Source organism: Varroa jacobsoni, unplaced genomic scaffold (assembly GCF_002532875.2).
Source record: "Varroa jacobsoni isolate VJ856 unplaced genomic scaffold, vjacob_1.0 scaffold_1265, whole genome shotgun sequence".
Lineage (NCBI taxonomy): Eukaryota > Metazoa > Arthropoda > Arachnida > Mesostigmata > Varroidae > Varroa > Varroa jacobsoni.
Window position 1 is genome coordinate 182,460 of NW_019214167.1, and position 26,126 is coordinate 208,585.

The 26,126-nt window shown below is 41.1% G+C and overlaps 1 protein-coding gene and 1 long non-coding RNA gene across 2 annotated transcripts in view; one reads left to right on the top strand and one right to left on the bottom strand.

The window, feature by feature from the left end:
- The first annotated feature begins 13,476 nt into the window (after positions 1–13,476).
- The window catches only part of anne (polyamine-transporting ATPase anne boleyn), a 40,784-nt gene continuing 28,134 nt past the window's right edge, over positions 13,477–26,126 (top strand). Inside the window, exons 1-2 of the mRNA XM_022847064.2 lie at positions 13,477–16,415; positions 18,123–18,298. Coding sequence (XP_022702799.1) covers positions 18,220–18,298 — 79 coding nt within the window. The 5' untranslated portion in view covers positions 13,477–16,415; positions 18,123–18,219. The remainder of the gene's footprint in view (positions 16,416–18,122; positions 18,299–26,126) is intronic.
- LOC111268218 (uncharacterized) lies at positions 18,953–21,439 on the bottom strand. The gene is made up of 2 exons (XR_002685075.2): positions 20,084–21,439; positions 18,953–19,477 (listed from the first exon to the last, which is right to left on the bottom strand). It is a non-coding gene; the product is annotated as an uncharacterized LOC111268218 (long non-coding RNA).

The window sequence follows — 26,126 nt, forward strand, 5'->3', positions numbered from 1 at the left end:
CATAGGACATTACGACGACGATGACAACAACAACAACAGCAACAACTAGTAGACAGTAGACGAGAGAGACGTTACGCTTGCGCGCGCATTCATACTAAAATACTAAATAAAAAAAAAAGAGTAATAATAACAATAAGGTTGGATATGAATAGTAGCGGTAGCGCGGTCAGGGTCGTAGGAGGTGGAGCAAAATAGAAATGAAGCCAGAAGTTAGGTCTCCCGTCGGGCAAGAAAAGTAGGGGAGAAAGAGGTGTCTTGTGCTTTGCGTCTGCTGCGTGTGTCTGTCGTGTATCTTTTCTTTGGGCGAGAAAACAAATAATGGGAAAGGAAAAGTAAGTGCATGTGAACGACGTCAAGGTTGTAGCCATGAATAAAGAACGTGGAGCCCTCCGTTGACAGAAGACTCCATTTCCGTTAGCCAAGCTAGCGAAAGGGCCAAATGGCCAATCAACGCCACCATTACGATAGCAGCCCCGTACATGCGGTAATACTCCCTATGGCTTATCATGCAGCCGTAACGTTAACCGTTGACATACCATATTGCCATGTATATGTACACACACACTGCAAACGATCTGGCTGTTTAAATGTCTGGATGGGGAAAACAAATAAAAGCAGGAGTCCCAAAGACTGTCCTTACATACTCTTTTTCTATTTTACCTATGTGTTATTGAGTCGTGTTTGTATAAGTAATATTATGTGCGTATATTTATCCGCATACATGTTATGACCACAGAGAGAGAAAAAACTTTGCCGCGGACCAGCAATGTAATCGGCACTGAAAAATAAAAATATACAAGAAAAAAAAGGTTTGTTGACGTCACGGCCGCTTGACCTGAGTGAGGGAGGGAGGGAGGGAGAAAGGCTTCAGATGAAGGCGAACGGGTGTCTGTACTGCTAACAGATTTAACTGTAAATAATACGGCTTCCTGGTGCCCTGAAGTTTTATTCGCTGTAATTATGTTGTCCAAGAATAAAGAATGAAAAAACAAATAATAATAATAATAATAATAATAAAACAAACAAACAAAGAACTGTTTTTAATATTCATCCTTCTTTGTTGTCATTTATTTGCATTAGGAATTTGTTTAGATGCCGAGATGCATCAGGTAACAAGTTCAAGCTACAAAGTAATATGTGCAGGTCATATACTAATGCCTAAAGTCAGTGCCGATTTTTCACTGTTCTTCTGTTTCTATCGTTCCGTTTATCATGTCTAGCACCGACCTTGATAGGGTCATTGACTCATAGGGCAGAGTTCGCGCGTTTTGGAAAGCTGGCTGACGCAAGTCAGTGTGGGCGACATCGTCCGCCTTGCTTGTCTCGCAATACACGCAAACGGGAACGGGAGCTTCTCTGATTCGATGGAGGTGCTTATAAAAGCCCGGTGCTTATCCGTGGTGAGGTAGCGGGTCCTAGCTCCTGGGGAGTCCGCTGCCGTATTGCTCTTGTCATTGCTTGTGACGTCAGGCCAAGTTCCTTTTGCAACTGGTTTTTTGTTCCACTATTTTTGACCAGGCGACCACTTTGGCGATCATTGAGTTGGCTTTATGTAATTTTGCTACCTTAAGTGTCAAAGGCCTTTACGCCTTCAGGAGCTTTGTCCTGTAGCGTTTGAATTTCGCGGCTGTAAGCCCTACATGGGCGTTGCATACATAACGATATATTCGCCCATCGACGCCAAAAGTGGAGGCTTTCCATGTCTTGGGCATAATTTCCGTAGACTACTTGCTGGTTGTGTTAACTCCTCTGCGATCGTTTCGGGTAAGCTTTTCCGCTGAAATGTCTATCCAGAATAACTCTGAGATACCAGACAGGCTTCGTCTTTCGATGCTTACTCCGTTCAGCGACAGACGGATTTCTTTACAAAGTTTCTTTACACTGGGCAGTGTCGGCTTAGTAATTTAGAGAGCGAGTTGTAGCGCGTACTTTTCTCTCCATGCGCTTGTTAGAAACACATTATGCTGTGTCTTCGCCTTCAGCGTCTCCTTGTCCCTTTACCAGCCAAGGCAAATCGTCCGCGTACACGATGGATTCGACGCTTTTGGTGCCGTTGAGAATGAGAAGGTTGTATGCTATGTTCCGGAGCAGCAATATGAGGATAGACCTTTAATCCAGTGACCTCGACGGTTATTGCGAATGTCCTGTGTCTGTATTTGACTGCTCTATCACTCTGCACTATAAATAGGAGACAAACAGTCGCTGCGAGTACGGAGAGACTTTTTCGGGCTCAAGTGTTAATAACTGTGTGCTATTTGGGTGAGCTAAAGGCATTAGATAAGTTTAGGAGAATCATTGCGCATAGCTACCTCGAATGCTGCTTTTTCCTTCGCTGCTTCGAGGACCTTTGCTATGCCCAATGTCCGTGTTTGGGCCCTTTGATATCTAAAAATGGGTGCCTATGAGACAGAGCCGCTTTTTCCTCTACGTTAGCTTTTTATGAAAGTTTCTACAGGCTTTGCTAAGGCCGAGCAGGTAGGTTCCAAAGTTGGCCGGGGCTTCCCTATTTTTTGTTTTAGGAAAACTAAAGTTGTTTTTATTTACTCAGATGGATACAATTTATATTGCCATATCTTGCACTGTATGCCTATGTATAGGTTGAATTTCTTCTGAAACAGGATCCTTATAGTTCCCGCTAAGATTCTGTTGGTTTCCGGGACCTTGCATCTCGGTAGTCTTTTTATCACTTCAGTAATATCCTCTTGTGCGATTCGGAAAATATTGTTACTTTCGCTTCCGGTGGGAGGGGGAGGGAATGCCGTCTTTGGAAAGGGTAAGGCCCAGTTGTGTTAGCCACTTTCTGACTTCTCATCTCTTCTGCCCTGTTTTGCTGCTTAGCGACCCTATGGCGTGCGCGTTGAAGTTCCCTTTCATTATAATCTTTTTGTTATATTCTTAACACCTAATTACCTTTTCGCCCAAACTGTCTTGGAACTCCTTATGGGTTCACAGAGCCAGTGAGATGAAGCAACCGAAGCCGATTGACTCCTCTTTCAGTACTACCCAGACTTATTTTCCTCTTTATGCTTAGGATTTTACGAGCCTACCTAGTTGAACCCATAGAGGTGCATCTTCTTTGTTATCGCCAAAGCAGTGTTTGGTTCTACTGGATGCTACTTTTTATCTAGATTGTCCATCGCCGACCTTTCTTTGCCACCATTGTCCCCAGTGCGCCGCAAGCTTTTTGCGGCCTGCGTAGGTTCACCTGCATGGCTTTCAACAATCTGGATGTCGTAGTTATTCGATGGTTTTTTCCCACTGATCCTTGGCGTTTCCTTTCACCCTTTTGTCCTGCTTTATGGCGAGGAATCTTCGCCATTTTCGAATCGTGTTCATAGTATATTACTGGCACATCTGTAGAGCAGTGCTTCAACTATCAAAGGTAGAAAAGGACGTTGACAGAACTTAATCTGTGCGACCTCGTCGTTCTACATCTTAACCCATTGTGGCGGCGAAAATCATGCGCCAAGTCAAGCCGCTGGCACACGTACTAACGAGTATTGTGTGCATAGATAATATTATATCTAAATATTTTCGCTATTACGAGCGAACTTCTAAATTGAATAACTTTTGAACTGGTAAGTTGGGCTAGTGAATATTCAGGAAACTTGTGAGCGGAAAACTGCTTAGTTTACATACGGAAAATTTGTTCGCAAGCAGAAATATATTTTAGTTTTGAAAATTAACACTCGGTGGTTAAGTTTCTACTTCGACGATTCAATAAGAATTGATGAAGACATTAGACTAGGAGACCTTAAGCGAAAGCGCGTTAGATGAATAACGTAAACGTTTCAATAACGGAGGTTAGAGTGTTGAAGATCAGATGCCCGAACCCAAATAACAAGGACGCATTGCCGCAACTAAAAAGGCTTTTCATAAAAGCGATGCTTAGATCCTTGGGTTCTATCTGACTCTATCTAAACTGATTTTGTTACATGTAAAGCATTATCACCGAACTACTAAAGAAATGAAGATAAAATTGAAAGTGATCCGTCGTAAATCGACTCTAGGCTAACTCAAAATACCTATTATGTATTCTGTGTGTAATTGCAAAACTTTTTATTACCAGAAAATCCATCTACATATATACGGTTATAGAAATGTTTCAAGGTGTAACTTAGACTATTTTCGTATGAAATTTTGTACTTGGCTCATTTACGACAATAGTATAAATTCTAACCGAAGCTAAACTAGACATCTCGGGTAAAAAAAAAAGTAGAATATCATTCAAAGCATGTTATTTTTATTAGGGTAAAAACCAAAGCCTTAGTTTTTAAGTTTTTCAATGGATGAAAATGATAAAAGATACAATTCAGCTATACAATAAGCAAAAAAAAAAAAAAAAAGCATTTTTTATTGTTGGCTGGTGTCATGTTAATCGATTTCGCTGAGCATTGATATAAATATGGTGGCTTTTCAATGACTTCTTTAGCAACGCGGCTGAACCATTCCAGTGACGACTCAGTTAATTAAAAGATAACGGCTAAAAAGCAACACTCGATTGAAAAATGGCTTTTCCTTTCTACTGTATAAACTTTGCTAGTACGTAGTATATTTAAAAATTGTTGAAAGGTATACATACGTGACTTGAGAACTTTGCATTTGTTTGTGTACTAGACAAAAAGCTAGGGTACGATTTTAACAATAATCTATTTGGTCTCATTTCTCAAAATAGAAACGATTTAATATGGCAGCTAAAGAACGAAACAGTTCTGCGTATATTGCTCTGTCGAAATTCTGCTGTTTTAGATAATTTTAATTGTCATAAGTATACGTTGACGTTCCTCATACGCAATCCGTGCTATACGCTACAATGTAAACTCCAGAATTACCAGTATACCTATGGACAAGGGACCAGTACTTAGCGTTGTTGCGTCAGAGAGAGACAAAATTTGTTGTTTTCGTTAGAGCAGTTCCTCGTGCTGTTCAGTCACCATATTGATAATTAGGTTGAATGTCAGAGCAATTTCAAGATCTAATTGACGTAGAAATTTCATTTTATAACTTCATGTTATATTGCGCATGATTAATAATCTATTCAGATCTTCTTTTTTCGTGTTTGGCCACGCTGCTGCTGCTGCTGCTGCTACTCCTATACTACCGAGTTGGTATGAGAAAGGACTAATGTGCCGCATTGTCGAACGTTCATCAGATCGCGTGCCTTAGATTTTTCTGCTATTTCCTTCCGTCAGGAACTTAACGACGCAAGCGAAGTGACAAATAGTTAATTTTCGGGCACTTGTATTGTTTTTTCCATTAGAGATGTTTCAATTGTCCTGTTATTTGTTACGTGCGCTTGACCTTCATTGCAACTATAGAATATAGTACCGAGGCATGATAATTGCGTATTACGTTACGAGACAAGCGTCCGGATGGTAAAAGCTAACGCAAAGTATGTCGACATTTTCGTCCTTGTAGATGACTCCCTTTTGTCTCGCCCCTGATTCCTAAGGCTAAGGGCAGACACCATCGCGCTAATTCTATACCTCAAGGATCACTTTTGTTATACTCACTTTTAATGGTAACATAACCTTGTCCAAATCCAATGAGCATTGTATGTATGGTTGAATTGAATAATGTTAGAGGTCCCTGGCAAACGTACTGTAGACTTGCACACAAGTTGTACCCTCACGACCTGCGAGCAACGTTTGTCTTCATGTGCTCCCGTCTTAAAGTTCTTCCAACGTTAGTCAGTGTGTGACTGTGCGTGTGTGTGTGAGTGAGTAAGTGAGTGAGTGAGTGAGTGTGTGCGCGTGTGAGTGTGAGTGTGTGTGTGTGTGTGTGTGTGTGTGTGTGTGTGTCTGTGTGTGTGTGTGGGTGTGTGCGTGCGTGAGTGAAAAATAACTTCCTGGCCAGTAGAATTATTTTCTAAAATATTTTACTGTCCTTGATGCATTGCGTCACGAATTATAAAATATGTCGAAAAAAAAATGCGAAAGGTTTGTGCTAGTGAGGGTGGATTTATAAATGTGCATCTGTATGTCTTTATTTGAAATTTGAATCGTCGCAACAACGCTATTTTTGTACTTTTAGGCAATCAGTTATTCTCTAAAATGCCTATTATCAGTAATTTTGTACGGAACAACCCCACAAAACAAAGCAGTACAAGTTTCTATGAAGTACCGGATATCTAACCTCTAGTGTGGTGGTTATTTCATTCGTTGCTGCCAACGCAACAGTCCCCATCTGATAACTTTTAAGTACCTTAGAGCCTTTGTGTATAACAAAATATAATATTCGATAAAAAAAACATAAAGGATTTAAAAAGCTTCTTTTGTATTTCGAAACTTCGTATAGAAAATGTGAACTTCTTGATTTTACGATAGAAATAAAAATGGATAAGAATTCAGGTGTTGTAGGGGCATTTCGTAGGCCAGTGCCCCTTTTGAACCGCAATTCGCAAGATAAAACGATGCATAAAAGAGCAATCTCGTCGTAGAAAAGGATAAGTGGAACGAACATCGGACTCTGACGTGCCTGATTCATACTTATGCCAGGAAAGGTGGAATCGATCACAATATAAATACATATTATAACAAGCAGATCCATATAAGAAAAAAGCTGTAGTTTAAGATAGCATTTCTTCTTGTTGTCACTCCCGTAGATGGCTGCGCCCACGCGAATTACTAGCTTTCTTTTATATTCAAACTATGGACCGTTTGCCTTTGGACAAACGATTACAGTGTGCCCCTGGGAGGTTTGGGGCAAGGAGATTTAGGTCAATGTACTGAAATTATAGTCGATCTTGATTAGCATGAATGGCACAATAATCCCTTGCGTGACCATATTTAAGTGGTAAACTGCCTGAAGGCCGAGCTCTTGGGCGGGTCGATTAAGATGTTGGGAGAGAAATTAACCTTGTAAAAGTCGTGTTAGTGAAGCTTTCTTCATTCATATATATATTGATGTGGTGTGGATATCAGCACATAATACAATATAAGACAGGTGTTTTTGGTGATCTCTGCTGCAATTTTAAGCCTATCAGTCGGTTAAAAAGAACCCATAATTGATCCGAACGTGCATGTAGCCTCGTCCTTTCTCTTTCATTTTAAAGTCGAATATCTGCCGAAGTGTCACTGCTCTGCTCGTTACATATTAGTCGCAGTAAAACTGCAAACTCATGGTGTTTAATCTGGTTCTGTCAACACTTGTGTTCTATCGAACAGGTCCTAGGTCAAAAAACGTAGTACAATAGTAGTACCATGCTGTTTTTCGTGCTCACAGACATGATGCGGTTAGATCCAAGATTTGGTGCCTGTCACATCATGAGCCTAAGTACGAACGCAATTCCAAAATGGGTTCATACTGATAAGGAGCAAGTATGTAACTCCAAAATTGACGCTGTCTATATTAAGCAGGTTTCACTCCTTATTCAAAATAGAAAAGGGACACTAATATTTCGGGTATCCTGAATCCTGATCCTTGAAGGATCAGATGAGAAATACGCACGAAATATGATTGTTGATTGCCGATGCAGGAAAACTCGGCATCGGAACAGCGCGAAAAATTGCTGCATCGTATCTGCTTTGTATTTTCTATTTACATGTAGAAAAAAAAAAACGTAAATAAGTAATTAAGGCGCACATTTTTCACAAGTTTATCAAACGAGAACAGAAAGCCTTGATTTGATTCTGATTCTTCACCTTGTCCAATAAGAAACAAATAACATGTTCTTTCTGTAAACCGCTTTATTTTTAATTAAAAAAAAATACATCTTTCTATCCATCGCAACTTACTTTCCGAGTTAAAGCAAATGGAAATTAGCCGGATCTTAGTGTTCAACGTAGGTTTGGTAACTTGTATTTTCTGTCTAAATTAGACTTACTGGTATATTCACAGATAACGGGCCTCGGTAAGCAAGTGAGACGTATTCTTCATTTGGGGATGAGCGAAGGCACAACCAGCTGGATATTAGTTGATTACTTACAAACGCTTATTTCCATTTTGACAAATGATCTATTTTGCATTTCCTCGAGCCCTAAAGGTTCTACATAGGCGTCAGTGAGACTAGCGGGCGTGGGAGACCGGGACACCAAGTAAATCTGTAGTCCCGGGTCACTCGAAACGGCAAAAAGAGAACCATTCATGCCCAGTTATGAGGAGACATCCAGGTCTGCTTTGCGGTAACGCGACGCAGCTGGGCCTCAGCTGGATCCTATTATTTACGATAATACTGTTCTCTATAGCTTTCCGATAACACGTAGTCTTGTATATATAGCGTGGGACGTGTATCGTATGGACTAGCGAATATATGCAATAAAAATAATCGCGTGCTTCCGCCAGACTTATTTTTACTCACCAGACGCTCCATTGCCCTCTCTCGGTTCCGCCGATTTCTTTGCGGCGTCGCATCACTGCGATTTTCGCAATGACGCTTGGAAGAGCATTTAACTATACCTGATTTAATGAATCTCTCTATCCACTTTATCAAGAAATTAGTCGAGGAAAAAAATGGATACGGAAAAGAACCAATACCGGCTATGGTGGTGGCCTTGGTAACAGGAAGGAAAAAAGATACGTTCGACATTACTGCAATTGAAAACGTCTATTCGCACGCGGAAAAAATACTCGCTAGTTTACACGTTTGACCGGCTCGATCTAGATAGTTAATATGATACTCGTTTACCTATTATTCTATGGTTAACTAAACATTGCCAGCGCCTTACTTTTAGACCTCTATCTAAACATACACACGATTGTGTACCCGGAGATAAACCCTTCAAAAAGATCATAAATCTGCTCAAATGGCAAATTACATAGCCATTGTTTAAGGGCCTACAACATTTAGTTTACTTAGGTTTTATTGAACTTTTTCAATGGAAATAACTTCGAAAAAGCGTTTGGACGCCTGACACAATATATCTCTTTGTACGGCATTTGTACTATCTTGCCACTATCATATCTCTTTGATGTGAACTTGTACCTTTTTGAAAAGTTTAAATGAAGTTAGAACGATTTTGAGGGACAATCGATCTCGACAGTGCTACCAATTCATACATACGTCTGCTAATAGTTACCAAACTTAAAAACACATAATTACGATATACGACAAAACTCATGATCTGCCACAGCATACTGTTTGATCAAGATTTTGTGCTATAATGGCAAAAATTGATGTAGGTAAAAAACACCGAAGGTATATTTTTTGACAAAATAATCATTCCTTATTGTTATCTGTAAGAATTGTAGACCGGTAAGAAGACCGTCCCGAAGGGTTGTGTACCCTATTTTACGCCCGGAATTTTTCCACCTTACAGTTCTAGCCATGTTATCTAATATTATATTGTCCAATATTAACCCATTATCCATAGACTCCTTTTTGACATTTCTACTAAGCTTTTGTCGATTGGCGTCGTAAGCTGCGCTTTTTCGGCCAATTCAATTTAGATCGAAGTGAACTTTAGAACAATCTCAGAGGCGCCTTATAAGTTCAGGACGTTATTACTACAAGATGATGTACAAAGTGATGTAGGACAGTAGGGGTCAGCCTGGCGGGATCCTATGGCATAACTAGGTCCACTTCAATACGCTGTCGAAATCTACGAAAAGCAGGTTTACATTGCAAAAGGGTCTGCACTTGATTTGAGCTACCCACTATGTGTCACACTTCGTTCCATCGATTGTTAGCTACAGCATATCTTGTTGCAGTAACAACATATGGACCCAGGATGCCTGTGCCCCTAATAAACGAAAAGACCTGCAAGACGTATAGTTTGCTACAATGGCTATGGCCGCCGCGGTTGCCAGTTGCAAGCGTATGTAAATGTCGGCACTCGTGTCGTACGATCCCAATCTCTACCCCATCGTATCGTGTGGTATAGGTAACTAATAAGAAATTTTCCATGAATAACCTTTTCGGTCCTTAGCACGAGTTAAGCCGGAATTAAGCTAATGCAGTACACTGAGTGCCCTAGCGACGAAACCACCGGCAGCGATATAAATGAACGCTCAAGGGCATACCACTTTAGTAATTTTTTTATTCCGTTATCTAATAGATAGATTTCATCTCGTCTCCGAAAAAGAGAACATTATAAAACCCTAATACGTACCAATACTAACACTTTGCATAGAAGTGGCGGCAACCATCATTAAATTAGACAAATATTTGCGTTTTTCTAAATCTGTTCCAGGTTTTATCCGCATTTCCAGTCACTCTTTAGCATCAAATATCAAATAACTTTTTAAACGTTATTTTTCAAAAAGCAGCAAAATGATTAAACTATTTTATGAGTTAGAAGATGTCTTGACTTGCTTCGAACAGAAGCAGCGTTACTTCGGTCATTTCCATCAAATGAATTGGCCAGAGGCGGCCTGGTCCAGGCAACTGAGGCGCATCCCTTAGGGTGCATAATCATAAGCATCGCCGGCTTCAATTTGCGGCCATCGATGGTTCAGATCCAAGCTTTAACAGGTGGCCGTCACACCATTCTGTGCCGATACATAAACCAGCAAGTTCCATCTCTATTTGACCCTCTAGCAGAGGCATCTTTTTGTTTGTATACCTAAAGAGAGAGCCTGAAGAACTTCCACATGTTTAAAATAACCTATTGCATACTTCATTCGTTGGGCCTTTTTTCAAATAGAACCACTCTAGTTCGGTCATCGTCTGCTTTACGCTTATCGAATATCATTTTAGCCCTCGCCGTCTCTTGAAATGGTTTTTCGCAGTTGAAATTGAACTCGTATTTATAATACAGCGTTTACGGTTCATTTTCAATCGGCGTAACATTAATGGAACACACAGACTATAACCAGCCACTTCGTATCGGCTACTGGTTTGTTATGTGGTTGTCTCGTCTTTGTGTCCGCCCGTCGGCACGGTCGAGCGACTACCCGCTGTCGAAGAATCCGGAATGAGGCCGAACTTTTGTTTGGGGAAACATTGGGAGAATAGTGTGTATGACTCCTTTAAGCATTTGCGATATTTGTTATATAAATGACACTTGCGCAAATCGCTTTATGGCGCTGTACATCCTCTTCATTATTTTTATTTCGTTTTGTGAGTCCAGACGATTTTTCGGATCTCTAGATTAGCTCGAGCGTTCAATCGGCCACGCTTGCGTAAGAGATATCTCTTGTTGTTATTGTTATTGGAAAATTTTATATAACAGCAGCGTTTATATGGTAATATGGCCCATCAGCTACAAGTGTTAGAAATAAATAAGGAGCTTTTAAAGAATATTGTTCACACACTTTTGCGATAAATGAAGTTCCAAGGAGAAATTCTACAGCATACGCACGACATTTTCGAACCATAGAATCAGACATGGTTCTTCAGAAAGAAACTATACCAGTAAATCCTTTAAATGTCTATTTATGCCATTATTAGTTTGTCTGATCTTGGTGTATGGTGCGAAGCTCTGACAACGGGTGCAGACGCTCAATTGAGAAAACAAGCTTAATCTTTGAGTGTGCCATTCGCGGCAGATCACTCGAATCACAAATGGGCGACAACCGAGGCAATTGAATTGGTCATATATGTGCTATATAATATACATGCACACTGGCTTACCATTATGAACTCTATCGCTGCTTCATATTGTCGTTTAACTACGACTGTCATTCGTTCTTTTTTCCAACCTGTGAAGTTAGCCAGTCATCTATGTAAAGGAGAGATCTGTGTGCAGGCTTGCACATCGCTTGAATATGTGCGTGCTCGCATAGAAATTAAAGGTGCCCTTTAACTAATAAATACGTGTTTGTTAAATAGAGACGTAACTGAAGGAAACAGGGGAATCCTACAAAGTTTACACTACAGACCGAAAGCTTTAGTCGGCCTTCAATCAAAGAAGACTATGGTTGCTCGTAGTGTGTAACGTTGATATTGCAGAACGAGTGCCCAAGATATTTTTCTAGGCATTTTTGCTAGGCGGAAAATTTAGAAGCTTTAACGTTAATTTTTTAATATAACTAGGTTTGAAATCACAAATCTAAATCTAGATTCAAGTGACTAACCTAATTCATTAATACGAATTAGGTCTCGAAAGCGGTACGCTTTTCTTTACTAAATTTACTCGCGAAGAAAAGTAATTGAGAGCGTTTTTCCGTGCGTTACCAACCGATAGCTACAAAGAGGTAAAAAATATATATAGAACTATCCTTAAGAGTAAATTCAGTACCTCCGATCAGGGATACGAGTCTTTCCTTTCAGGCGCAATATAGTGCATATTGCGATACAGCGCGCCAACATTAGTTAGCTGAACGCCTTTTTGGATTCCACCACACCGTGAGCCCACCAAACTACCGTCATCTGTCTCTAACGTAAGGAGTCGATTTCATAAATATTAATTTATCCGCATGATTAGTCCTTATAACTATTCTATCAATGCAGGTAGAGTAGTAGGCCGACGGAAGGCTTGTTCGACCTAAAAATGCGATAGACAGCTTTGCGAACACTTCGAGACGTCAAAAACATGTAACATTCTTAAAAACAGTAGCAGCAGCAGCAAATAGAAGGTAGATAGTAGTTGCAACTAACGGCTTTGCTTGCCGGACAGCTGTTGTCCAATCTGTGTAGAAACAATTCTGTCACACCACTATATCAGAACTGCGCTTCGGACGATTTCTACATCCAGAATCTAATACAAATGTAGGAAAGTTCGCTTCAGACGGACAATCTTAATATATCTCAGTTAACCACTCGCGTCAACAGCTTTCGCTTGCCCGTGTCCGGAGCTTGTACCATCTATCAGCAAGCAGTATCTGAGGGATCCTAAGTGAGTACGTGTACGACTTTTCGGTAGGAAACAATTACTAGCTTATAGAAAATAATCGATGCGGATGAACATTTAACTTTTTATACGTTTTTTTCTGCGGAAGCATAGAGAACTTTTACAAAGGAAAAAAGGAGCATCTCTGAGACAACCAAATAACTACGTACTGTAATAACTGATAACATATTTATTAGTGAGATATTAATAGTTGTGAGTAGATCTTGTGTACAAGTGGAAAAATGTAGAAAAAAATGCGCAGCGGACCAGCACCTGTGAAACCTTACTTTCAAGCAAAATGATAGGAATCAGCTATGATAGATCGTGTTCAGCTCCGTATGGAAATGTATAGTTTAATTATAACAATGAAGAGAAAGAGGCGTAGCCTTCATTTATCTACCTGTGCAGTGTCAAAGGTGGACCCAGGCGCGTTACTGTCGACATTCCGGAAATCAAGATTAGTAAGTATCAATACGTTTTCGGCTCAAGGTATTTTCGGAATATCTTATTCCAGCGATCTCGAAATGTATCTTCTTCTTCTTGAGGAAGATCACTCAATATAAAATCCAAAGGCTGTATAAATTTTAGTTTAATTTTATATTAAGGCTCTTTTTTTTTTAACTAGAACCTTATCTGACAGGTACAGCTTCCTCGAGATGAACACATATACTCACTCATATTGACCGAACGGTTGTTCGCTGGTCAGTTTTATGGCACTATATCATAAAGCCTTCAGTTTTCATGCTGGCCTTACGCGGATGCCATACAGCTTTCTTGTACGCTACGGAGCCTGCCTATTTCCACTTTCTCAATAAAGTGTTTGCGATCCGTAAGCATGACAAAAAAAATACGCATAACGTTCTATTTTTAAGACAGATAGTTTATGAGGATGTGAGGTAGTTACTCTTGTAAACTTTCTGCAAAAACCTTGTCTAAAATCACTAAGTTAAAGCTGTGCCATGTCGCTTGTCTTCGGGTAGTTTTGTCTACGTGTGGTGGCCTAAGTTCGAAAGTGCATCTAGGTAAACGGCTCGTGCTTGATGGATTTCCGAAGCAATGCTAAGCGGCTGAAATACCGGACGTATAACCTCGAGACACTTGTTAAAATTATTAAAAAATAATAAAAGAAAATTAAAAAATTACGATGCGACGGTCCCTGTAATACTAGTTTTAGATCATTAAAATGCAGGCTTCATGTAATCAGCTTCACGAAAGTTACAGTGAAGATAATCACGATGGTTACTAGAAAAATATTTTTTACTTTTTAATTATTTAACAACGACAATTTTTTTCTACTTGTGATAAATGAACGGATATCAGATGATCCTACAGTATGGTGCTACCTGGGTATCTCCAAAGACACCTACTTCTGGACCTTTATTGCTCTGTGTGAAACCTAGAATACAACTATAATATATATATATATATATATATATATATATATCCATCCATCTATCATTAGTCATTTGAATGAAAGTTTGCGATTTTTTTGGAACACCGTTACTCCACTTCAACAAAAGCCTTTCAAAGCATATAAACGCTGGGAATCAAGAGTAGCTATTATTATACTATATATATATAAATATAATAATAATTTAATTATCTCATCAAGGAGCAACCACAGTCTGGCAAGTCGTCTCACGCTCTCCCCCCAGGCTTGGGCACAGCAAGCTTTGTGTGTTTTGCACAGTGAAGCCCTTGGTATGATTCAGATCGAAAAGCCTGACAAATTCATAGGGGCATTTTGATGAACATATAAAACTGGGATTCAAATGTACAAATTTTTGGCTTTGCTTCATCATCTAAAGGTTAAAAATGTATAATTTATTTTAATGCGTCTCTAATGTGCGGCTAAGTTTGATTTGATAGGAATAATAGCTTTTAATTTTCGGTCCGTACGATGAAAATACATAGGCGCCACGGCCATATAATCATCCAGTACATTGACTGCAGTAGCAGGCGAGTCAGTACAGGGTTCCATAAAGAAGAAGATCTATGTAACCAAAACATGACGGTAATCCTACTAATTTAAATATGGCTCACTTCTCATGCAACAGTAACTTCGTTTCAACTTAAAGCTGTCAGAAAGCTGACGAACAAAATGGTTAGTTTCTATTTTTAGGATGATGTTACCATGCATTCCTTCTAAGTTCCAATATAATGGCAAAAGAACATAATTTACAGCAAATAATTTAGAGACCCATCGATTTTTCCCCATGTAGAAACTTTGATCAGATACCAAACGTAGTACACTAATCAGTTTGATAGGAGAAAGACAATGATGAAAAAATATCGTTATCTGCACTTTAATGGGGGATACATCATCTGGAGAATATTGCGCGATTAGTAACGATTTTTGCCAGTGCAGACGATAAAAACAAACAGGAGATATTTTGAGGTTTTTATGAGATGGTCCTATCACAACACACTTTGGCCCTTTTATAACTGTCCCTAAAGCTCTTCTGACGTCGTTCAAGCAGTTAGAGAAGCTGAAACTATATGTGTAGTACTGGAAGTGAGCGCTTGACCCTTTCGGCCTCTTTTGAGTTTTACCCAGATATGCTCCTGTTATCCTAACGCTGCTAGGTCTTCTGCGTCGTTGTTGTGCGTGCGGGTGGCGCTTTCCTTCGCGTTGGTGCCGTCGTTCTACGAGTTGGTGTTAGCATCATCGGGCCGGAGCAAGCGTCAGGCGTTCCCTTCAGGCAAAAGGTGAAAGAGAGGGAGAGTCAAGGATTTCGTAGCTATGAGAGGGTGCTAGCCGGCGGCATTATATGAAAATGTTGGTCGAATGGACCATCGGAAAACTATAGAGAGGGTCGATGTTACTCTTGCTATTACTACTAAACCACGCTTTTGCCCAAATCCTTAATGGGTATCGCTAAAAGATAAGATGCTATTCTGCGCTGGCAAAATCGCGCGCGTTGTTTCCAAAGTACACTGGAGGCGCTCCCAGTACTTTGCGCGAGTCCTTTGCGAAATAGACAAACGGTCGGGTCTAAGATCCGATGTTGTTCGTTGCTAGCGGTCCCTAGAACAGCATTCATTCTTCGGCTACTTTGCGCTCAAACCCCTAAGTAATGAACAGCGCCAAACGATTGGTCGGCACGGACAACGACAACAGACGTTTCGTTGCGCGTGCGCTTTGTCTCTGTCCTAACAGCCGACGCACGCAGCATCACTTCGAACACAGGATATCGGCTGCTGTACCAGCGGCCGCCGCCGCCGCCGCCGCCGCCGCCGCTGCCATCGCTACGATGCCTGAGGCGAGAGGAGGGCAATCGGACAACAAGGCATACATACGAAACGATGACGAAGACAACGGCAATAATAATAACAACAACGACGACGACACACCGACGGTCGAAGTGAATTGTCAGGAAGAGAGAGAAAAAGAATACCCCGAGGCATCGTGGCCGTGATGATTGTGATGGCAGAGACGTGAAAGCGGTAGGCTGAGATCGCGCCGGAGACTGAAGCAAGCAGGCAGGCAGGCGGGCGGGCGGGCAGCCAACCGACGGAGCTTTTACCTCCGACGCTAATGTCGTTGCTACACTGAGTGCTGGGCTGGTAGCAGTAGCAGCCGCAGTAGTCGTAACAGAGGTGGTTGTGGTGACAACGTGGTGCTGGCCAATAGAGGCAAACACGCGGTGCAGCAGCAGCAGCAGTGGTCAGGCTTTCCCTGCTGCCAACGTCTCCATCGATGAGGTGAGGAGGGCCGACGCCGGGTTGTTCTCGTTGTGCCGCCGCTACCGAATCTGCTATTCTAACCCGCTCTGTCTGTTTCGAGTCGTCGGACGCGTCGCGTAGACCTAGAGATAGATAGACAAACATCATGAACATAATCAGAGACGCACAGCAGTAACAGCAATAGCCGTGTTGACAGTAACGGTGTTCGGAGAAGGTTAGAATGAGCTGAACAAGCAACTAGCTGCAACGGCTACAGCCACAACTTCGATTGGAAGCCAACTCCGTATGGTCATTATCAACTATTTTTGTTGGAACGAGCCGCTGAAACAAGCAAAGCGCCTCCGGCCACATCATCTTTAGTCACTGGCTAGTCGCGCTGGCGTCCTATCGGCCTGCCCTTCTCAGCTGTAGAACTGCACAACCGGGTCGCTCACACCGCAGTCACGCGAAACGAAGACTGCAGACGACCGATTATATCGTGCGCAGTGTTTCGCGTTGCAGCTTACTACGGTGAGAAAACAACTGTCGAACAGCAGACGTTACCGAGAACGACAGCTGCGCGACGATCAGGTCAATAAAACAGGCCAAGTTTTAACTATAGCCACTATTGTCTTCTCGTCGTCGTGTTTTCTTCCGATAGCGACACCCAGTTGATGTAAATGTCTTGGTGTAAGTGCGTGCGTGGACTTTCTAGATGCAATGTGCTCTCCGCGTTTAGAAGCGAAATTTTTATTAATCATATTGTGGTAGGAGGATTTGTGATATTTCCTTTTTTCGGTGTCTTTCTTTATTGTTCCTGCTACTGGAGTTTTTCTATTTACGATCTATCCGCTTAGCACCATACCATATTGGGATCAAATTTGGCTTTCCGAAGCCTATAGGACGTGTGTGCCTGCAAGCCAGATCGTTTGGCTATTCGGTGTAACGCTCCTTCCAGGATTACTCGGTACGGCGTGTCCTCTTTGTCTCAATGTATTTAATTCCGCTTGCATTGTCCATATCTATTACACGTACTATCTGCCGACAATAGTTGCGTCTATCATAACAGCATATGACGTCTGAACGGAGCGGCCCCTTCGAACAGACAACACGTGTGACGCATACAACATTGGATAGAACAGGCCACTACATAAGGCCACAGCCGCAGGGAGGTAACGAGACGTGCTAAATAAAAAGTTAAAAGCAAATAGGTACCACGCTCATATCATCATCATTACCAACGGCAGCAGCAGCAGCAGCAGCAGCAGCAGCGTTGCAGTCGTCGTAGTCGGGGAAACTGTACAACCTGCGGCACCCGCAGAGTATTGAGCCGTCCAGCAGCAGTCGTCTGAATCTGTAGAAAATCTATTCATGTGCTTTTTAAGAAATGCAAAAATTGTATGTGGGACGGTGTAATGGTGAGACAGTCTTTATTTCAAGTCGTGTTTAGTTAAGAGAAAAGGTTCGATATGAGTCACAATGTTTGAGGTGCTCAGCCAAAACGGATTGTGCGCGAGATAGTGTGCGCCAGGATACAAGTCACCTCGTGCAGCGCAACGACCGGTGACCCGTATACCATTTACGTTGAACTACTAAACTTTATGGCGAGCTGATCAATTGTAGCTTAATGTGCAGTTCGTAATAAAAGTAGCTAGTGAAGGAGCACTCAGATGCAGTGAAATATTTTCATTCGTGGGCCATTCTAAGTCTTGCAGGCGTTTTCTGACTAGCACAAGGTCTTTTCAGCAACTAGGAACATACAGCGGAGTGATGGTGGTAACGATGGCATCTGTAGTGGTAACCTAACGATGTTCACGCCACCAGGGTGACAACGGCGTCAAAGATGATGGTGATGACGAATGAAAGCGCGCGTAGTTCGGGCACCGGTAGTTCGGCTGTCGAAGAGGAAAGGCTGTTGTTCGGTAAGTGTATGACGTACCACCCCCAGTTGACGCCTTGGTGGTGCAGTGGTAAACTGCCGCGCTTGCCTACTAAATTTAGGAAAACGGGAGGCCGTCTAAGTTCGTAACTTAGTGTGAATGTACTTAGCTTTTATGTTGGAAAAGGCCAGCTGTCTGAAGCAATGCTTAATGGCAACATCGGACGCATAAATTCAAGATACTTATTTAAATTGTTACTGTTATTGCGGGTCAGACCAACGCCAACTAGCGAAATGGTTGAATTGTTGACATCGTAAAAACCTTAACATCTATAAAAACAGTCAAATATCAAAATAGGATGGACATATGAACAAAGGAGCAGTGAGGGGTTATTTGAGAAAACTTTCTTTTTGAGAGGCGTCTAGGGATTTCACCCTGTACGTCAGGTACGTAGAACCCAAAAGGAAAGCCGAATGCGTCCATGTACACTGGCTGAGTCACTCAGCACCGACTGAGAATAGCTAGACAAAATACTGAGCACATATGCAGGACATAACTGTGTTCCTTTGAATTGTTCCATGTCTCTCGTGGTAAACACCAATGACATAGAATCGTTTGGGTAGAGGTTTCCCAAACAAACGTTTCAAGCTGTAACGAGAACAATAAATACTTACGGATACTGTAAAAATGCAGCCGTTTTATATTACATATTGATTTATTTTCAAATATACGGAGCGGTTTTTATGAAACCAATTGTAAAAAAAAAAAGATTGGCAGAAAAAGACGGATTGCGAAGAAGAGTATAGTTTGACAATGTCCATTTCATTAGATGACTTTTCTGTATATAGTACCAATGACGATCGTAGCGAACCTCGTTGGTTGGTAGTAGACTTTAGCACTTCGACTGCACGGCTCGCGGGTATAGCACCGACGATAAACTGAAGTTCTGTTTGAGTGATCCACAAGATTTCGGACAAAAAAGACGCTCTATTGAACTTCAGCCGTGAGCGCAAAGTTTTCGAAGTGAGTGTATCCGAAGTACAGCGATGACGCAAAAACCACATAATATCATTCGGCATAGAAATTTTGCCTCTGGAGAACCTGTGCTCCACGAAATTTCCTCTACTATGATCAACTAACGACTAGTTGATAAAACAGAGTATAAATCGCTTGGTGACATAATTATACTATGACGATATAGCTGATACGGCTCGAATCGTTCTGTAATTTACAAAAATGCAAATAAAACAAGGTTCATTGTTATTTTTATGAAGCTTTGAAAATGAGATATAATTTCCATTACCTTCATATGATGCTAAACGATGGCGTTCGTTTCCGCTTACGCGTCACCTGAAGTAAATCTTCAAGGAAATATATGTTCAGAAAGAAATGCTATGTATGTTGATTAGTACTTTATTTCCTCTATTAAATGCATCATATATAGTAAGACACATTGACCCAACACGGATCGCTGCTTAGCATGACTGATTTGCGTAGACATCCAAATATGTCTGATGATCAAAAAGACTTCTTCAAAAGAAGATTAATTGAGTACAAAGAACTTTCCGTCACCACGATTGCGGAACACGCAATCCAAATGAACTTCTATAGCGGCAATTTATTAAATTTGGTTTATTAGAATGATAGTTTCATTGGCCCTGACGACCTAAATGAATCTATGCGAAGTATTTCATCTGTCGTTAAGCCTCAGCTGGGCTCTAGAGCTGGCCTTTAATATCGAGTTTAGAAGCCCAGTTTTCGCCAGTATCTGGTAGATACTACGATCCATTATGCTACTGAAGCACTTTAGTCGGTACTGTTAGTTACCTGAGTGGCTCCTGTATGAAGAATGAGCTGTGTGCTTAAACTGAAGCGTCCGATCTGAGAGACGTTGTCCTGTCATTTCTAGCACCAATGTCTGCTTTAGAAACCCCTTACAAACATATTTTCGAGACGATGTTCGGGCTGATCGTAAGCGCATTTGTGTTTCGATTTCAAGTGTGTTAAGAGGATAATTATACAACACATTAGTAGAACGAACTAATCTTCTTGTACAATTTGAGTTTAGAAGTGAATAGGTTCTTTTAGAAAATTCCCATGAATACAGGTGAACCAAATCCGAAGATCAACAATTCAAATTGATCCGCATAATTTAGCGTAGCAGAGGACAAAAAATGTATAGGAATAGAGTGTTTCGGTTTCTATATTAGTACTATGCCTTCGCCGCTGAAGGCAGCAAAACCGATAAATTTATCCTAAAATTACAGATACGAATAAACATTTTGTTGAGGAAAGCTTCCAGTGTATTACTGGGGTCATATAATAAACGATGGCGTCACCATTGAAAGTGTTAAGATCAAGAGTAATTTCTTCATCTAACTGCCCATCAATAACATGATCCGACAAACAACTAACTCTCCGGATCTGCAATGATTCATCAGAGAGAGAGAGAGATATATGATGCGAGCATCTACTATGGAGAACAGAGACGGATCATTTTACTCCTGTATCGCCTAGAACCTGATTCATTAGGTATCGTATGGACAGATCGTTTCCGATTGCATTTTGCAATTGCCTGGATGGGTATTCATTCACTTTATAAGCTGTCAATATCCGTCAGTTTCAGTTTCACAATTAAATACATTTCGACAACGAACGAGTTAAGATACTCTGCACGGTATATACGTCACGTCATAATACGTCATGGCGTAACAACATTTACGCAGACTTGGCTTGCGGCACTATTGTAAACTGTTCGAAGATCTCTACCGTATCGGGCACATTTGAATATCACTGATGAAAGTTACCCGAATTGACTACTGATAGGAAGTTGCTGCAGAGCTCGCCATTACATTTAACGACATAACGCTTCATACATGTATCCGTATATAAATGGAGAGCGGCAGAACGACGCTTGATACCCAGATATATTACCGAGCGTCGACAACAAATGTGGATTTCTATTATACGGTACATGTACGTTCATATCCGCATGTCTTCGTCATCACACAAGAAGATATCGAATCTGTGCCCAATTGACCATCGCTGATGGTGGTGGTCACAGGCTATTCCTATTTACTGAATAATTCTATGTGACAGCTAGCGGCCTACCGACATGAATACGTCTTAGTTTTATCACTGTACTATATTTCGTCATTGGCAAACAACTTGCAGCCGCCTATTGGGATGTTTATTTGTTCCCAAAAGCGTCACCCTTGGCGCTGTCGTAACATATATACACATATAACGTCACTCACATAAATCGTTCTATAGCATTTATGTGGAACAACAATAATTGTGGTTCCGGCCACGTGGTCAGTTAACGTTGGCGTGGCAATGTGTCTACAGTTGACAATTGCTCAGCTGTAAGGCGGCTATAAACGATCACTGTAAAACGTGAACACAATATATATATATGCATGTTAGTGATTCGATAAGAGCTGTTACTTTCACTGCTCATCGTTTAACCTGCTGATACCGTTTAGAGTACTTGCTTCCCCTATGGTATTGCTTCGGCTGCCGCTATTCCTCGCGCTGTTATGTCTTTCACTTTGGCCCGGAGAACATAGCAGCGCGTAGGAGGCAATGCTTTTGTACTCTCGTGAATAAGGCTAAGATAGGTTTAAATAAAACTAGGTTACTTATGGCAACAGGTTGGGAAAAAGCTGTAGCTAGGACGTCAGAGCAATGGCCTTTCATAAAGCACAAGCCCTAATCGTATCGACGGTGGCAGTTCCGGGGTCATGTTGTCAACGGATAGTGATCAGTATTGGCGCGTAACTATATAATAGGCAACTATGTATCGTTAGCATGTTATTGCGTGTGAGGTTTGTGCACACAAATATTTTTGGCGCATTAAAAACTGATATGTTAGATGTAGCTGTCACCCTTTTCCATGCCTTTTCCACAAATAGAACCAAGCTGATCGAGCACTGTCATTTAGCGATTGTTTGGTCGCGGCGTGTAAAGTAGAGCCCTAGAAAACGTAATTGCTACGCCTAGTGCCGATTCACAAAGCTCCCTTAGATGGTCCTAATGTAGGACCCATCTACTTATAAACCTACACAGAAATTAAGCACATCGCTGCAGTTATAAGAAATCGACTTTTCAAGTAATACGATATACAAGAGTATTTTTTCATGGCAATGAGGTGACAGCCAGACCATAAAGAATGGGTAAGTAATCTCATAATTCTGTAAAAACTATCTATTTACAGATATCCCGTCTCGAGATAGAATAGCTATATCCGATTGATGGATTCAGATTTAGTCCAGATTTGTACGGCAATATGCCCCTTAGCTGGACAAGCCGTCAAGGGTTTAAGATGGCAGATATCGAAGTGAAGCAATTTTGCTTCACAAATACACTACACCATTAACTTCTAAGGAAACTAGTCTTTGCCACGTCGAAATTGGAAAAACGTGGTATACTTACCACTCGTCAAACAAGCTTATATAATTTTGGTTACCATTAAACACTTGGAACACGAGGCTGTCGTTCTAGTTTGTATGAATGAAATGACCTAGTCCTATAACCTTGCCTATGTATCAGACAAGTTGGATGGAAGGACAGAAGTCAGAAAAAATAGGACACAAAGAAGTTATTCATGAAAAAAAAGCAACGTTCGCGCAGGCAAGCAAGCTGATGGCGTCCTGTGATATCTGTTGTTGCAACCGATTACTCCACAGTGACCCCGACTCTGGTTGTCCTCTCTGTTCTCCGGCACCCCCTTTTGGTCCTTAGGTCATTGGCCTGGTGTCAAGGAATCGATGGTATGGCATTGCCAACTTGTTGTTAAATTGTTGCAGGGAGTGCGGTCGTTGCTGCGGTCACTGGCAGACCAACCTGCTGACGCTGTAATTTGTTATGTTTACTGGAGGGGAGGATTTTAAAAAGTAAGAGGAAACGGAAGGTGTTAAATAATATTGCATTCATTATGGAAGTCTATGGGCTTATCTAACTTTTATCTTTTTGTCTGATGTTTATCCTGATAAGATGGGAGGTCGTCATCCTATGAACTGGGTGGTTGAAGGTGACAGTACACTGTCATATATAAAAGCATGTCAATCATCGCGTTAGTCTCTATTAGATAACGATCATATTTTTTTGTTTTCATTGATTTCGGCAAAACAACGAGAGACATGCCATGCCTTTGTCTTATCTACAAGAGTAGTTTTAGTTAAGTTTACTGTTCGACTTCGGGTAAACATGGAGTTGTTTGAGTATCACAGTCGAGAATTCCTAAGTTACAAGTTATAAATAAATACTGTGTTTCAACAGGACATAGTTCATTAACGAGTAAGTTTCTCGAAGAGACACGGATCGTGCAACATGAATGTCTCGTTCCTATTATATTAAAATCAAATTGTTTTGCATAGCTGATCTTATTCAGAACGATGCATATTCAGCCGTGCAGCAAATTTCTATGAAACATGTTTATTGAGTGAGCAACTGGTATGAAATTATCGGTTCTACGATCCTTGCATATCTATGGACCTGCTGTAAGGATGTGATTATAAGTACACTGAGGTGTGCTTTTTCTAGAAGCACTCGTACATTCGAAATAATTAAGGCATGCGTCGAGTCTTGTTCGCTGCTACCATAAGTGAAAATATGGAAATTAGGAACTGATATATCTTCAAAGCTTAATCCTATTCTCGTCCGTGTTTGAGACGTGGGTTCCAACTGCTGAAAAAACGAAAATTTTCGAACTACTATTGTTATTTGTTTCCGGTTTGTCATCCGTATCTACTTGATAAAATCGATCATTACTTGATATTTGGCCTGAAGATATCAGGACAGTTTGTGAGACTGGATTGAGATTTCGGGAGAACATAAAACGACAAATCAGTTTACGCTGAAAGAGTGTCAAGAACTGATTCACCGAAATCCCTGCATCAGATCAAGCTAGGACAGGCCATGCGGTTAATTTATGAGACGGCAGTGAAAAAGAGGCAAGATAAAGTATACGGCCCTTTTTTCCGTTAGAAAACGCGTGCAAATACGTTATAACATATCATCACCATCTATACAATTGAACCAAAAGAGATGAATATTTTGTAGTAGTATGCAATGCGGTGTTTCTGCAATGGTACTGTGGTAACGTGTAGTCCTTCTAAGGCAAAGGACACGTAAATCTGAAACTGGCCATAAGCACACCTCGTTGCACACTGGGGGCTAGTCGTCTGAAGCAATGCTTAATGGCGCTACCTATGTATAGCTGCTTGATAACCATGGAAAACGTTGTCTTCTTTTCATAGACCCTAAATGGAAATGAATATAGTACGCTTTAGTGTTATTTTTTGTTTTTAAAAAAAAATCGTTTTTATCAAACAATTACTTCGCGTACAAATTACTCGGTGCTTTATCTGTGCATACTATTTATCAATTATTGATAAATAGTTTTTTCGGCCATTCCAAACCCGTTTGATCTGCTATTGCGCCACTAATTACCTACCGAATATAAACAGTTAACAACTTAAACATTTCGCAAAATTAAAAGAAGTGAAAGTGCGTTTTTTTTATGATAATAAGCGGTGCAGGTGCTTCTGTTTAACATTTAAATACATATTTTTCCCATATGGATATTGGGAACCAAGTGCTAGCCGGCGCTTTTCATTTTGCTAACTTATATCCTCACGTAGTTCGTAACACATAGCTCAGGATAACTCGAAACGAGCCGGATCCAAACTTCGCAAAAGTTGGCACGTAAGAACGTGCAATTATATGGCGCAGCCTTTTTTCTTTACGGCTTCAATGTACGCTTGCATTATATTGACCGTAATGGGTCCAGCAGGCCTGATGGCCTAGGAGATATGGACCATGAAATGGATTCATTTATGCCAAAAGGACCTATGTACGTTTAATGCAGCCTAACATATTTAAATACATATACGTATACGTGACATCTACGCGTACGTAAAGTTGTTAAAATGATAATTCGAGAGGAAAGCGTGCCTACGAAAAATGTCAAGTATATGAAAATCTTAAATGTAACTTTTGGTGGCAATCAATGACGATGATGATGATAATGAAAAAGTTAAAAATCTTACAAATCCGTGACGTGACGCGTCAGATTTGTTAGCAGACTGACGGATCGTGAGCATTCTCTATCTTACCGCGACGTTATCTAGTAAGCCATTTGCTCTAATGAATTGCCATATTAAACTTTTTGAAAAAGGGTCTTTACTTATCCGTTCCGGTGTGATTTCTGCGATCCGAGCGGACAAAAAAAAACAGATTAGATTCTCTTTAGTTAATTCTGAATAAGATACGAACTAGGTGTGATATCTTTCATTGTGGATATTAGCACAGCTGATGTGAAGAAGCCCTTTCGCTTCGTCTGGGTACAATTTTTGCAGAAAAATGGGGCTCTTTGACAGTTTCATTGGGTGTCTACGGTTTGGCGGCGCTTGCTTTCTTTTACGAGATAGATCAACATGGGGATCTCCACTGTGACAACTACGGCAACGATTTTCTAGATTCAATAAACCCAGTACGTAGCAGCGTGCGTTTGGCAGCTACTGCTGCTGCTGCTGCTATGAGAGGAGTGCGCCAGCGGCTGGCGGTAACTAGCCACTAAAAAAATAGTGTAGAGTGACGCCTCTTTTAGCCCACGATGACTGCAATACTGTGACGTGACAACGTCCTTTGTGGTGTCACCACACCGTTGACGCTCTGCCTGCTTGCCAACCTGTTGTTTGTGAGTGTGTGTGTGCGGGTATATGGGTGTGAGTGTGTGTGTGTGTGTGTGTGTGAATGCGTGTATGGGTGTGAGTGTGTGTGTGTGTGTGTGTGTGTGTATGTATGTATGTGTGTGTGTATGGGCGTGTGTGTGTGTGTGTGTGTGTTAATGTGTGTATGGGTGTGA